Source organism: Myotis davidii, unplaced genomic scaffold, assembly GCF_000327345.1.
Source record: "Myotis davidii unplaced genomic scaffold, ASM32734v1 scaffold147, whole genome shotgun sequence".
Lineage (NCBI taxonomy): Eukaryota > Metazoa > Chordata > Mammalia > Chiroptera > Vespertilionidae > Myotis > Myotis davidii.
In genome coordinates, this window is record NW_006383010.1 from 6,507,152 (window position 1) to 6,521,673 (window position 14,522).

Consider the following 14,522-nt stretch of genomic DNA (forward strand, 5'->3'; position numbering starts at 1 on the left):
AAGTCCCTTGAGTAAATGACAGGTGAGGGTGCAAAAACTATAAGACTTCTCTCCCAATGGATAAAACGTTGAACATAAATTATGGCAAGTACTCATATGTGATTCACGTGGAAATACTGGTAAGCTAAACATCATAATTTCACCTTTTTATCAATGTGAACTGATAAACATTAAATTCATGTGAGAGGAAGTATTTTGGGAAAGCATTGGGAGGTAGGGCGCCCAAATAGCTACATAGTTTTAGAATCAATTGGCATTGGATCAAAGAGTCAAATTGTGTACCCAGACAAACCAGAGTTGAAAAAAGATACCCTAGATCACAGTGTCCTTGCTCAAGTTAAGCCCCAGTCCATGTTGTCATCCTTGCTTGAAGAAATTAGAGACGTGCTTATCATCCACCACAGAAATGAAAAGCAAAACTAATGTGTATTGATTTCAATGAATGTGCACAAAATTACCATCTCCAATTGGCCAGGGTGGTGGTTCAATTGGATATTTTCATATACAACTATGAGGCAATATAGCCTTCTATTTCAAATGCTCAAATTTTAACAACTTTTAAATCAGGAACAATGTATGTATTAAAAGGAAATAGTAGAACAGAAAAAAGAGAGGGGGGAAAAAAATCCCAACTCATTCACCCCTTACCACCAAGTTGAAAGCTAATGAAAGAAAATGTACCCAGAGAATGTCATTGAGCTTCTGTATTTACAATTTAACCTTGGTTTTTGTCTTTCTACATTTGTCCTCCAGTGCATCCTAACGTCAGTCAAGGCTGCCAAGGAGGCTGTGCAACGTGTTCAGATTACAATGGATGTTTGTCATGTAAGCCCAGACTATTTTTTGTTCTGGAAAGAATTGGCATGAAGCAGATTGGAGTGTGTCTCTCTTCATGTCCAAGTGGATATTATGGAACTCGATATCCAGATATAAATAAGTGTACAAGTAAGTGCCTACACAAAATTATGTTTTTATCTCATCCATGGGGACTTTCCAGATATGAAATGGCCTCTAGAATAATTGTGATATTCAGTGTTAAGTGAATGATAATATTTTACCTGATTAATTAGGCTAAATCCTACTTGGACTTCACCCTCAGGGCAGGACAGTTTTCACCACTTATAAAAAACTCTCAAGTTTTGTGTTGTTGTTTTTTTTCTCTTTTTCATTGTTTCATTCCTAAGGTATAAATCATTGAACCTATGGAAAAACAGCGCAAGCATCAATGCCATTTGAGTTCCCATTATATTTACAAAATCTAAATATTTAATGACTTAAAGAATCAATTCAGCTATTTTTCACTTCAGGAAGAATTCCAGTATAGATACTAAAACATTTATCAGTTGGCAATAAATGTTGGAAATATCACATCACCTCTCATCTGCATCTGAAAAACCTACTCTCCACACTGTAGACCAAGTAATGGTTTAAAATGTAAATTAGGGAATATCACTCCTCTATCCTGCACCACATGTAGCCCTGCCTACCTCACCAACGTCATCTTCGACTACCTCTCAAACACTTTCACTAACCTCACTGGCCTTCTTATAGGATCTTCCCACCTCAAAGCTTTTGCAATTACTGTTCTACACTCAACTGTGCTGGCAGTTTGCAAAGCTTTTTCGCCCACACCTTGTTTGACTGGTTCTCGCTTTATACCCAAGATTCTACTAATGTGTCACTTTCTCAGGCATTTCATGACCATCATATCAAAATAATCAACCTCTTCCTTTTATCAGTAATTTTTCATATCTTTTTCCTACTTTTGTTGTTAATTTTTCCCAGAGCATTTATTACTCTGGAACCAGACTGCCTGGTTTTACAAACAAATCTGCTCTGTGGTCCTAGGCTAGTTACACAACCTTGTGTGTCTCAGTTTTCTTATCTGTAAAATGGGAATCATAATAGGGGCCACCCCATTAGGTATTATAAGGTTTAAATAACTTAATATTGCAAAATTCTGGTAGCAGTGTCCGACTTGTAGTATCACCATAGAAGAGGCAACTGTTGTTATTTTTTTATTGTGTCTCTTCTCCTTGAATGTAACTTTGTGAAGTCTGGGCCTTGCCTCATTTTTGTGCACTGCTGTCAGTAAATACCTAGGAGTGATTGGCACATATTGGGCAATCAGGTACTTGTTTGGATGAATGGACTTCAAGAACAGCACAAAGGCAATATCCTAGTATGTTTATTACAGTTCTGATGAAACATTTCACTATTATTTATTATAAATAGATATTTGCTCTAATAAACATTCTTGGCCGTGGACTTACGGCCAAAAACTTTTTTCTAAGGCAATCAGTACAACGATTCTAAAACCAGTGACTGATGTACATCAACGAAATGACTGTGGGGGAGTCCTTAATTTAGTTTGGCAAAATAATTTTGAGCCCTAAATGTTTGTTTGACATAAAAGTCCCATGTGCCTATGTTGTAAGCATACAGAACTGGACCAACACTAGTTAAGTCAAGATAATAAAAAAATTCTTCCTCTTTTTCTTTCTCTTTCAGAGTGCAAAGCTGACTGTGATACTTGTTTCAACAAAAATTTCTGCACAAAGTGTAAAAGTGGGTTTTACTTACACCTTGGGAAGTGCCTTGGCAATTGCCCAGAAGGGTTGGAAGCCAACAACCACACCATGGAGTGCGTCAGTATTGGTGAGGAGGAACTCTATGATTTCGAAAGATGAGAAACATCTTAGATGATAATTCAGTCTCCATGGACATGCTTCTCGTCGTCCTATTTCACAAGAACCTGAGGGACTGTCTCTATAAGGCTCTCTCCATCTTTCCATCTTAATGGTGTTTCCTTAGCTTTTCCCAGCTATATTAGAGTACAATTTAACATCCTGTGGGAGCTCCATTATATCTTAGGGACTGTTAATAACTGTTCCAACTATTCTTATCATTACTTTGTATCATTCTTTAATGAAGTTTTACTTATAGTGAGACACACATACACACACACACACACACACACACACACATTGAGTGGCCAGGTTATTATGACCACCCATCAGTACAATGAAGTGAATTAGTTATGCAAATAATAATAATATAAAACCTTGAGAGTATTTGCTTAGGAAGTTTTCAATATTCAGTATTTTTGGCAGTGTCAATAAAGTACTGATGGGGTGGTCATAATAATCTGGCCGGTCATAATAATCTGGCCACTCAGTGTATATATTGGCCTTGAACTAAATTCCCACCTTCGGGCAAAAACGTGGCAAACACCTAGGTCTAATCTCAGTCAGTGACCGAAGTTACTCTCCAGGGGGAGAAAGACGTGCTCAGTGGGTAGATCAAACACCTAGAGAACTGGAGCTGATGCAGTTAAAATTCTTACCCTTTCCTTTCACACTGCCTTGCCGAAATGTCCTGCTACGCAGGTATTCAGAAACGAGGGGAGATTTTTGGACTTACTCAAACTGACAGAGGAGACAGTCCCCGGGTCTGATTAATTGCAGGCCGAGTTTCCTCGGGGGGGGGGGGGGGGGGGGGGGCACCCCCCGCCCCGAGGCCGGCGAGCACTAGGTCCCTCAGACAAGTTGTTTGTCTAAATAACAGATCACTGTCAGGCTATATTTTCCTTCTTTTAAATGCTGTGCAGCTACTACAGCTACAAGTCTGATGAACACTTGGGGAGCAGATGCTACACCAAATGGGAAAACAGTGTACTAAATCTCCAAGTCCCCTGGGCAAGAGCTGCAGGAACCTTTGATGCTGCGCTGGCTGCGCTGATGTTGGCACATGCACACAAATGTCCTCCTGATTCAGTACAAGATAGTCGTCTGCAGGACTCCCCCCGGGTCCCCACAGTCCGATCCATTAGAATCTAAAGCGCTGGGGTAATAACCCTAACGTGGGGTTTAACCATTTCAGGTCCACTCGGAACACTTCTGTCTAAGCACAATTTTTGGCAGAGTGAAATAGATGGATGATATTGTTAAGATAACTTCAGAAGCATCTGGAAAACAACAGTCCTGAAACAGTTCATGGCTCGTTTTGGTTTGCCTTTTTCCCCCTCTAGTCAATAAAACACATACGTGTGTGCATGCGCGCGCGCGCGCACACACACACACACACACACACACACACACCACCTTAGAAATAAGGTGTTTTATCTATTTGTAGATACCAAGGGTTGATGATTAGAGGTAATAAATTCCAAACTGTGAAAAAAGATAGGAAACAATTCTGTAGAATATTCAAACAGGATCAGCAGCAAAGAGTTTGTGGTATTTCTCCACCCAGGGAAAGGGGCACCTGTTTGGATTTTCTTAGTTGCTGAAAGTATAGCATTCAGTCCTTGAAAGGCTATTTATTTTAAATAGATCAATGCTTTCTTATCAGAGAGAGCATTTAACGCCTGGAGCTATTGGATTAGCCTTTAAGGCTGACTGGCCATTTATATTACCATTAAGATAAGACTATTTTTAATACAATAAAATTAACGAAATTACATCATTTAGAATATGGGTGAGCAGCCTAAAAGGCATTTCATGAATCTGGCCCGCGGAACAGGTACACACGACTTGGGACACACTAGCAGCGCAAATCAGCAGCTTTGGTTCAGGGCTGGCTCTTGTTGCTTGCTCCCTATGGGATGTCTCCCATCACGTGGTGTCTAGCCTACCAGCACTATGCAGGCCAGGCCCATGGCCTCCCGGAGAATTTCATGAAAAATGATGACCTGCTTGATTATCACAAAGAACCATTACAGCCTATTCCTTTAACAAATATGAAAACTAGGCCTCGGAGAGCTGAAATGATGATCCCAAGGACACAAGTGAGTTATTGTCGGTGCTGTAATGATCACCTTGACTCTAGCTCCCTAGTGTTCACCCAACAGGTTAAAGAATGTTTTCTCTCTTTGCTAAAATCTACACCATATGACTTGTTTCTTTCCCAGATTTTCAATTGACAGGAAAGGTCATAAACAGAAAACACCACCCTGATATAGAGCTGGGGCAAAAGACTTACCAACATACCCGTTACCATGGTTGGCAGGTCCAATTAAGCACAAATATCCACTGACCCCAAATTTACAGGGAATGTACTTCTTCTACTTTGGACTCCAGATATTTGCTTCCTTTCTGAACTGTCATTCCACTCTGTCATCCTTATTGCTTCTCTTGGAAAGTTGTTCATGGAAAGTTGTTCAAGCAGAGGAAGGGGGAAGACATTCAGCTCCCCAGAGTGAGTAGCAAGAACATACCCTTGCTATGTTCTCTGTGGAACCACATAGTTAGCCAACAAGAATGAGAGCGATATCATTAGTAGAATTTCATTGTTAGAATCATTCATCACCTGACGGAGGACTCACAGCTAGCTCTGCTGTAATTTTAAAACGTTTTTCAGAAGTCTGGGTATACATTTGCCTAGACCACCTTTGCCACTGTGACAAAGCACCGAAGTTCTGTTCACTTGCACATCATATCATTTTTTTCTCAGTTCGTCCTCTTAGTTCTGGTATTAAATGAATGGTAGACAGAGTGATAGCTCATAAACTTAGATTTTTATTTTTCCATGTGCTTTCTTGGAGGTCTTTTTATTTGTTGTGTTCAAGATCCACTGCTTTTTAGTGATTAATATGGGGGTAGAAGATATTTCCTTAACTGGCAAGAGTTATGGTATCATTAAGTGACTTGGTTGCTCTAATAATGGTATAACTGAGCATGAAGACTATTTTGAAAGTGGTGCAATAAAGTTCACTTGAGTTCATAGAAACTTAAATTTGCTAGTCATTTCCATTTAACTCTGTGTTACATTCCGATATCTTAAAGTGACCAAAAAAAGCATGTGGAAAATGTATGGCAAATGGATTTAAATTTCTAAAACATTTAGGTTCTTTTTCCTGAGAATGTATGAAATATAGCATCTGTCTTAAAGTAAGGATTCTTTAAATCGGAAGGCAGTAAGAAAATTTTTTGGAAACTTGTTTTTGTGGAAAGGGAGTCATATCATCTGAAAGAGTTACTGTTGCAAGCTGTTACCATTGTTGGAAGTTAGGAAGTTTCATAGACATAAATATAAGAATAGCACCTTGCAGATATTTATTTTCATTAGAAATGCAAAAGTCTGACCTTGAAAAGGCATGATTGAAAGGAAGAGATTAATACATAAAGAAAAAGGAAACCTCTATAAAAAAAAAAAAAGCTTTAGAGAAAGTACATCAGTTGATCTTAGGAATCACTCAAGTTAATTTTAAAAGCAGTCTATCAGCTGAAATTGACCCAGAATTCACTTAGAATAGATGTTTCCATGCCTGAACCATATCTATATATATATAAAAAGTCAGGTCAGGGGGCGGGGCCAGAGGCCAACCTCCCGTGGCCCCTCCCCCTGGCTGGCCCCGCCCCCTGATCTGCCGCGGGCCCTCCCCCACTAACTCTACCCTAATCAGCCCCCCCACACCAATCAGGGGTGGGACTGGCCAGCCAACCTTCTGCTATCTCCTCCTCCTGACAAGCCTGGCCCCAATCTGCCGATTCAGGCCAGGCCGGCTGAACCCCACCTGTGCACGAATTCGTGCACTGGGCCTCTAGACCAGGGGTCCTCAAACTTTTTAAACAGGGGGCCAGTTCACTGTCCCTCAGACCGTTGGAGGGCCGGACTGTAGTTTAAAAAAAAAAAACTATGAACAAATTCAGCAACAGGCAGTGGCAGCAAAAACACCCGGCGGGCCGGATAAATGTTTTCAGTGGGCCACATGTGGCCCGCAGGCCATAGTTTGAGGACCCCTGCTCTAGACCATTAATAAATAATAATATTTAAATACTCAAGAGCAATGGAGTAGAACAGGTAGTGGATTGTAGGCTGAGGACCCAGATTCATTTTTTGCTTTACCGTTCTGTATGTAGCACAGAAGTTCTCAAAGGGTGTTCTCAGTACTTGCAAATCAGTATTGCATGCGTTGTTAGATATGCGAATTCTCATCCCATCGCAGACAGCTGAATCAGAAATACGGGGTGGGGCCCAGAATTCTGTGTTAGCCCTCCTGGGGATTCTGTTATTCGCTACAGTTTGAGAATCCTCAAATGCATAATGATGACTATTCTATCAAGTTATGATCAGGATCAATCAATAATTGCCCAGTGCTCAGAACTTGTAAAACACTGGCTAATTGTGAGTAATTGTATTAGTTGCTGGTTAATCAGATCTAAAGTGAACAGAAAACCTAATGCAAGAATGAGTTTACCTGGTAATATGTGTACTAAAAAAACTGAAAACAGTCTATTCCTGCCTCCCCCTTGATCTTTGTGCTATCTTTGTCATCTTGCCCAACTCTGTTGTGCAGGATTTCTGCTCAGAGTTTGGGCAAGTATTGATGGCAGCAAACCTTTTTGTTTATTTAACAATCGTGGGAATATTTGCGCGCCAGCTAACGCTGTTTCCGCTGTTCTGTTGCAGTGCACTGTGAGGCCAGTGAGTGGAGTGCTTGGAGTCCATGCACCAAGAAGGGAAAAACATGTGGCTTCAAAAGAGGGACTGAAACCCGGGTCCGAGAAATCACACAGCATCCGTCAGCGAAGGGTAACCTGTGTCCCCCGACCAGTGAGACGAGAAAGTGTACAGTGCAAAGAAAGAAGTGTCAGAAGGGAGAACGAGGTACTAAAAGAAATGCTTGTTTGCATCTTCATAATTTGATGGAAATTTCACTTTATTTCTTAGGACACATTTAGTATTACCATACATCTCTAAAGCCCTAAGATGTGTACTAACCAAAGAATGTGTGGGCTGTCAATTACAGAATATAGATGTGTAATTTTTTTTTTACATGGACCTGATAGCAGAACTTTAAACTGCTATAGAGGTGTGCTCACTGAGTCCTGATGAAGGAGGCTGCATCACGGGAATTTAGGCCTATTTAGGAGGAGGCGTAGATTCTCTTTCTTCTACTCCACCTGCCTGCTGCCTAGAAAATTTGGGGGAGCCTCATAACCACAAGGTATAATACCATGCGGTATAAGATCATGGTGAAGAGACAACAGAAAATAAACATATTCCTTTGTTCGTTGCCTACAAACCAAAGAAGTACAGTTAGGATGTAAGCATTTCTAGCTAACATAGTTTAAAGGTTACTTAGGATTTTTAAAATATTTAAATATATGTTTTTTAAAAATATTTTTTTATTGATTTTAGAGAGAGGGAGGGAGAGAGATAGCTAGAAACATCTATGACAGAGAAACATCGATCGGCTGCCTCCTGTTGGGGATTGAGCCTGAAACCCGGGCATGTTCCTTGACCGGGAATGGAACCCTGACCTCCTGGTTCATGGGCTGACGCTCAACCACTGAGCCACCCCAACCGGGCTAAATGTATATATGTTTTTAATATTGACTTTACATTTGAGGTAAAGAACCAAGCCATATTTTATAAATATAACACCAACATTAATGACATGTTGTTTTCCAGATTTTATTCAGAGTCCGCTAACTTTATATAACAGATTACAGAATCTTAATGATCGGTGTTCAATAACTCTGTGTCAGAGTTTGTTCTGAAGTCTTACCAAGGAGAAATATACCATTTCATATGATGTTTTAAGGTGATTAAATACATATTGGCTTTTAAAGTTTAATTTTTTTCATCTTCCTCACTAATGTCTTCAGCACCAGTGTCTACCAGTATGTTACATAGCTTTATATAACTACTAGAGGCCCGATGTACAAATTCATTCATGGGTGGGGTCCCTCAGCATGGCCTGGGGGATTGGGCCGAAACTGGCAGTGGCCATCTGCCACTCCTGACTGCCGCTCCCGCTCATCCTGGCCCCCCTGTGCCTGCCACAGGCTCATGCCCAGTCAGTCCTGATTAGGAGAGGCTTGCACTCGCCAGCCATGAGCCCTGCATCTGGCACCATCTGCAGGGGGATGGAGAGGAGCTAGGACCCAATCCAACCTCCAGGTGGGCAGTGGGATGCCTTTGCCAACCTGGGACCCAGATCCCTCCCGTTGACATTTGTGCCGGTTGTCAGGCTGTTTTTATATCTTTCTTCCTTGTGGAGCGTCTAGAAAGGGAAAGTAGCCATGGTGTTGGAGGCCAAGGATGCTGTCGGATCTTGCCAGTGGCACCAGTCTGTCGGTGCCTGGCCCGTTCTCGGGAGATTGGACCTGCAGGACTACTGAGGGAGGGAGTAGCTGCTGCCGGGCCGGTGGGCCGCAGGGACAGGTCTGTCAGCTGAGCAGCACTACCATTGTGGGAGCTCACTGACCACCAGGACGCAGCTCCTGCATTGAGCGTCTGCCCCCTGGTAATCAGTGTGCGTCCTAGTGATCAGTAGACCAGTTGTTTGGTTGTTCAGTCCTAATGGTCGCTTGGGCTTTTATATATATAGATTGGTAGTTATCTGGTAAGTCATTAAATCATCCCTCAATTAACTGTCAATTAAAAATAGTTTAGCTGCCTCTGTAATTGAACTTCCTTTGCTTTTTTCATTCATTCATTTATTCAAGATCATTTTATTGAATTTTTATTTTATGGCCATACACAATTTTAAGCCCTGAAGATTTACAACTGAATAGGGTAAAATTTCTATCCTGAAGGTTCACTCAAAATCCTATGGAGGGTTAAGATGTTTAAACAGATAATCACAATATCCTATATTAGGGAAGATTATATGTGTGTGAACAAGTCCAATGGGAACACAGAGAAGGGCACTGAGCAAACCTGAATATTGCTCATCTAAGGCAGAACTTGGGTCACCTGTACTTTGCAATGTCTTTCACTATCCCAAATGCACCAGCAGTCATCAGAATGTATAAAGCTATTGTTGTCATTAGTAATCAAGTAGTTAATATGATAAAATTATTGAAGACATGAATTATTTTAAAGGGATCTTCAAGCTTTTGCAAATTTGTAAGATTAAAATTAGGTTTTGATTAAAATTAGGTTTAAGGAATGAAAGTTGGCTAGTGAAAAAGGTCTTTCTGGCATTAGTTACCAATTAATTTAAAACATCTTAGATTTTAAAAGTTGAATTTGGAAATCAAATATTTCATCACTCTACTTGTTGTTAAGCTCGCATAGCCGTACATTTACTTATGTTTACTAAATTTTCTTGAAATTTAATGACTTACAGGTGGTCTTCACTCATACTAGGCTTTCCACAAAGATTCTACACTGCTAATAAGTATTTAGTATACTTGTCATTTCAAATATAAGTGAAAAAAATCTTATCTAATAGAAAAAGTAAATTATGGTACTAATTGCATTTTATTTCTTTACTTGAGAATGTGGTCTTCTAATATATTTTTCTGGCAGTTGACTTAAAACATTAACATTAAAAATGTCAGTCTTTAAAACTAAGAATGGATAAGACAAATAATGTCACAAGAAGTTTAAAAATGGTAACCTGAGCTATAGGCTTGGCTTAAAAGTTTCTTTTCTGGTCTTTTTTTCTTCCCTTTGATAGGATATGGTAACATTTCATATTATAGAGGAGCTTTATACAACCATAAAAATGTATGTGTTTATTACTTTTCAAATTTCATAATATACAAACAACCAAGTAGGAAATATGGATAGCATTTGGGATTAAATACCAGATTCAGTTCCAATTTTATTAATCTTCATACATCTTTTTATGTCTGTCAAATATTTTTCTCAAGTAGCCTAAAAGTTTAAGATAGAAAGGAAACAAGTTATTTCTTAATTCATTACTTCTCTGATCTAACATTTATCTTATATTGTTTTAATGGTAACTTATCAAATATCCTATTGAACATGGAGAAACCAAATAGAAAAATATTTATGAACTCTAGGTAGACCACTATACCACATCAAAATAATATTACCCAGAGTACTCTCACTTAGGCTCTGAGATTATATGTATATATACTAGAGGCCCAGTGCACAAAAATTTGTGCACTGGCCGGAGTGGGGAGTGTCCCTCAGCCCGACCTGTGCCCTCTTACAGTCTGGGACCTCAGGAGATAACCACCTGCTGGCTTGGGCCCACTCCCCGGGTGGCAGATGGCAGGCCCAATCCTGCGGTGCCTGCCCTGCCTCCATGGGTCACAGATGGCAGGCTCGGATCCCGTGCTAGGTTGCAGATGGCAGGCTCAGATGGCGGTGAGGCAAGTGGCCTATGGCGCCGCCCCACCCCGCCACCCCGGGTCGCACACAGGAGTCCCAGATGGTGGCAGGCGGGGGGGCAGATTGTGCTGTCCTGCTCCAAATACAGTATGAAATTTAACAGCCATCTTTGTTAGGTTAATTTGCATACCTTCTGATTGGCTGGTGGACATAGCGAAGGTACGGTCAATTAGCATCTTTGTCTTTTATTAGTGTAGATAATAAACACAATAAAGTGATAAAGACATGATTTCTTCTACCACTCTTAAATGCTTATAGATTCATAAAAGAAGATCTTTTCAATTCATGACTGGAACATTTCTGGGGAGTAAGCTAAAAGATAAGACTCTTTAAAATAAATTTGGCCTGAAAATCTTGAATTTAAACTTGCATCTATCATCCCCACCTAAGAGGTTAACAATAGACAGAGGTAGATAAGCCATTTTTGGAAAAGGTGTGGAGCATGTGTTCAGGATTTTTCTGTTGGGCCGTGATTGCCAAAGGCAAGGTCTCCAGGGAAGAATGATAAGATCCAGAAATGACTTTTCAAAATACACACAAAGAGATTGAGTAGAAGGAACTAGGTTTCAGTAACAGGATGGATTATTCTAGTTGTGAGATGCATATACATATATATTTGAAAAATTGTTTGTGAATAATACACACATACACATTTTTCTTTACTAATATTTTTCTTGTCCTTAGAATGGTCATAGTAAATTAATCTATGAAGGAAAATGTAATATCTCTAGCCCCAAATCTGAATTTTTATCTGATGTACTTTTTTGTTTGTACCCTTTAAGATTATTTTCCTTTACTGACATGCTACCTTTAACTTTTCCATCAATTACCAGCTTTAATAAGTTATAACCATTGCAATATTTTCTAGTTTGAGCTATCTCAATTAAATTATATATCTAAAATGTCAAAGATATACAACATATTTTAAGAGATTATAAAGTCTAACACATATAGACTATCATATAGGCATTAAAACAATATATTAAAACTAGAGACCCAGTGCATGAATTTGTGCATAGGTGGGGTCCGGCTGGCCTGCTCCAATGGGGAACCATTGGGCCGGGCCAGTGGGGGAGAGGGCCTATGGGCTGTTGGTCAGCTGGCCCCGCTCCCAATCTGGTTGTTAGAGGCTGATCGGGGGCTGGGTTGGCCAGGGACGGGGCGCGTGTTTGGGGCCCAGATCAGGCTGGTTGGCTGCCGCAGTGTGCACCATAGCCACCAGTCATTCCAGTTGTTCTGGTTGTTTCGCCGTTCTGGTTGCTGGGCTTTTATATATAGAGATAGAAATAAACAAGGAGAAAATGCACTTTCAATAGTTGTCAACTTATACTTATTGACTCCTTTGATTTACTTGGTGTAACCGTCTTAGATAGATAAAGGGAAGTGAAACAGGACAATGCAATAAACGTGTGCCTGTATTTGCGGCAAAAGGATAATTTTTGTGTGTATGTAGGGGTGGGCATAGGAAGACTAAACATCTTTATTAATTTGCACATCCTTTATCTGACTGAAAAAAATTCCTATAGATATGGGGTTTTCAGGCAATTAGAAAAGAATGAAAGAAATTTTGTTCCTTGCCTAATTGCATGGAGAGCATACTAATTCATTGCATGCAATGCATGATAGAAATGGAGGAGAAGAGTAAGTCACAGAAGAAATAGGGTTGCCTCTACTTTCTTGGTGTCAAAAAGAGACACCATCCTTCCCACCCGAGAGAGAGAACAGGAATCCATTAAAACAAAAATAAATAAAATATCCAGAGACATGTCCAGGGAAGAAACAGTGTGGGGATTATTTCATTATTTGAACATATTGCAGGTTGCCTTATGTGCCTTTCCCAAATTAAAGGTAATGTAGAAAAATCTAATTAATAGGTTTTACACAAAAGAAACGTGTTATATGTTAACTTATAAATCGCTATTACTATTTCAAATACCACTATTATATATGCATCGTGTTTATCATGATCAGTATATTCAAAATTTCAGCAAAAACAGTTTTAAAAAAATCAAGCAAATAAAAAGTGAGTCTACTTGGTTCCTGGGTATCCTCCTCAGTTTGTTAGTTTACTTCCTAAAAGCTTTATAACAATGATTCCAGTGGTGAATGGTTGCGTTTTCTACAAGAAGTATTTATATTAAATATTTTTTTCAAACTCAAAACAATATATTTAGCCAATATTTACTGAACAGTTTTCAAAATCCCAATCAATGGATTGGTTAGCTCAAAATTGCAGGATGCCAATTGGCTTAGAGTATGAGCGTGATGTCCTCTCCCCACCTGTGCTCCATGGAGGAAGACCAGCTGGCCGGTGGCTCGTCCTGTTTAAGCACTGGAGGGTGGGCCCTGTCTACTCCTCCCTACACCCAATCGGTGGACTAGCTCTTTGCTATACGTCAGAGAACATGTGGAAAAGCGCAGAGCTGAGACGATAATGGCATTGGAGACTGTGATTCTCAACCTGCATGATTTTGCTCCCGAGGGGACATTTCTGATGATCACAACCTGGAGGAAGGGAATGCTATCAGCATGTAATGGTAAAGTCTGGGATGCTGCTAAATACCCTACATGCACAGGACAGCCCCTACACAACAAAAATTAGCTGCTGGTGGCAAGGAGGAGAAACTCAATAATCTGTCTTTGATATCCCTCCTTGGGTTCTAGTCAGTTCCTACCCCAAGGGGTTTGTTCAGATTCTGGGGAGGGCCTGTTGCCACCAACAAAAACCTGCACATGTTCTGAAGCTTTGGTAACAAGGACGAGATGGTAGAACAGCAGAGAAATCCCGCCCCCGCCCCCACAAGTTACTATAAAAATAATAAACCAATTTTATTAAAAAAATTAATGTTATTTTAATTCAAAATATTTCAGTGTCACATGAAAATGTTCAGCTATGTTAAAACCTCCAAGAAAGGTAGTCTCTTGCAGTAAATAACACCTTTTGCTCTCAGAGATGTGCCCTAATATAAACATATGTACCTCCTCCTAAAGGCTACTTTGAAATCCTTTTGTATGTTCTCTAGTGTGTCAATCTTAAAGAAAATCTCAGCTAAAAATAAGAAAATTTTTGCTTCATGCCTTGCAATCCTAGGTACTATACCATTTTAAAAAAATTCCACCATCAGTTATCTCTTTATAATTAACTAGAGGCCCGGTGCACAAAAATTTGTACACTCGGGGTGGGGTGGTCCCTCAGCCTGGCCTGTGCCCTCTCACAGTCTGGGACCCGTCAGGGGATGACCACTTGCTGACTTAGGCCTGCTCCCCGGGGGATTGGGCCTAAGATGGCAATCAGACATCCCTCTGGCAGCCCGACAGCCCTCGGGGGATGTCCACTTGCCAGCGGGGAGCAGGTCTAAACTGCAGTTGGACATCCTTAGCGCTGCTGAGGCGGCAGGAGCGGCTCCCCCCCCCCCCCCTGT

At 40.4% G+C, this 14,522-nt stretch overlaps 1 protein-coding gene across 1 annotated transcript in view; it reads left to right on the top strand.

The window, feature by feature from the left end:
- Window positions 1-14,522, top strand: part of RSPO3 (R-spondin 3) — an 83,863-nt gene that overhangs the window by 33,640 nt on the left and 35,701 nt on the right. The window contains exons 2-4 of the mRNA XM_006778454.2: window positions 754-945; window positions 2,512-2,658; window positions 7,414-7,611. Of these exons, the coding sequence (XP_006778517.1) occupies window positions 754-945; window positions 2,512-2,658; window positions 7,414-7,611 (537 nt within the window). The remainder of the gene's footprint in view (window positions 1-753; window positions 946-2,511; window positions 2,659-7,413; window positions 7,612-14,522) is intronic.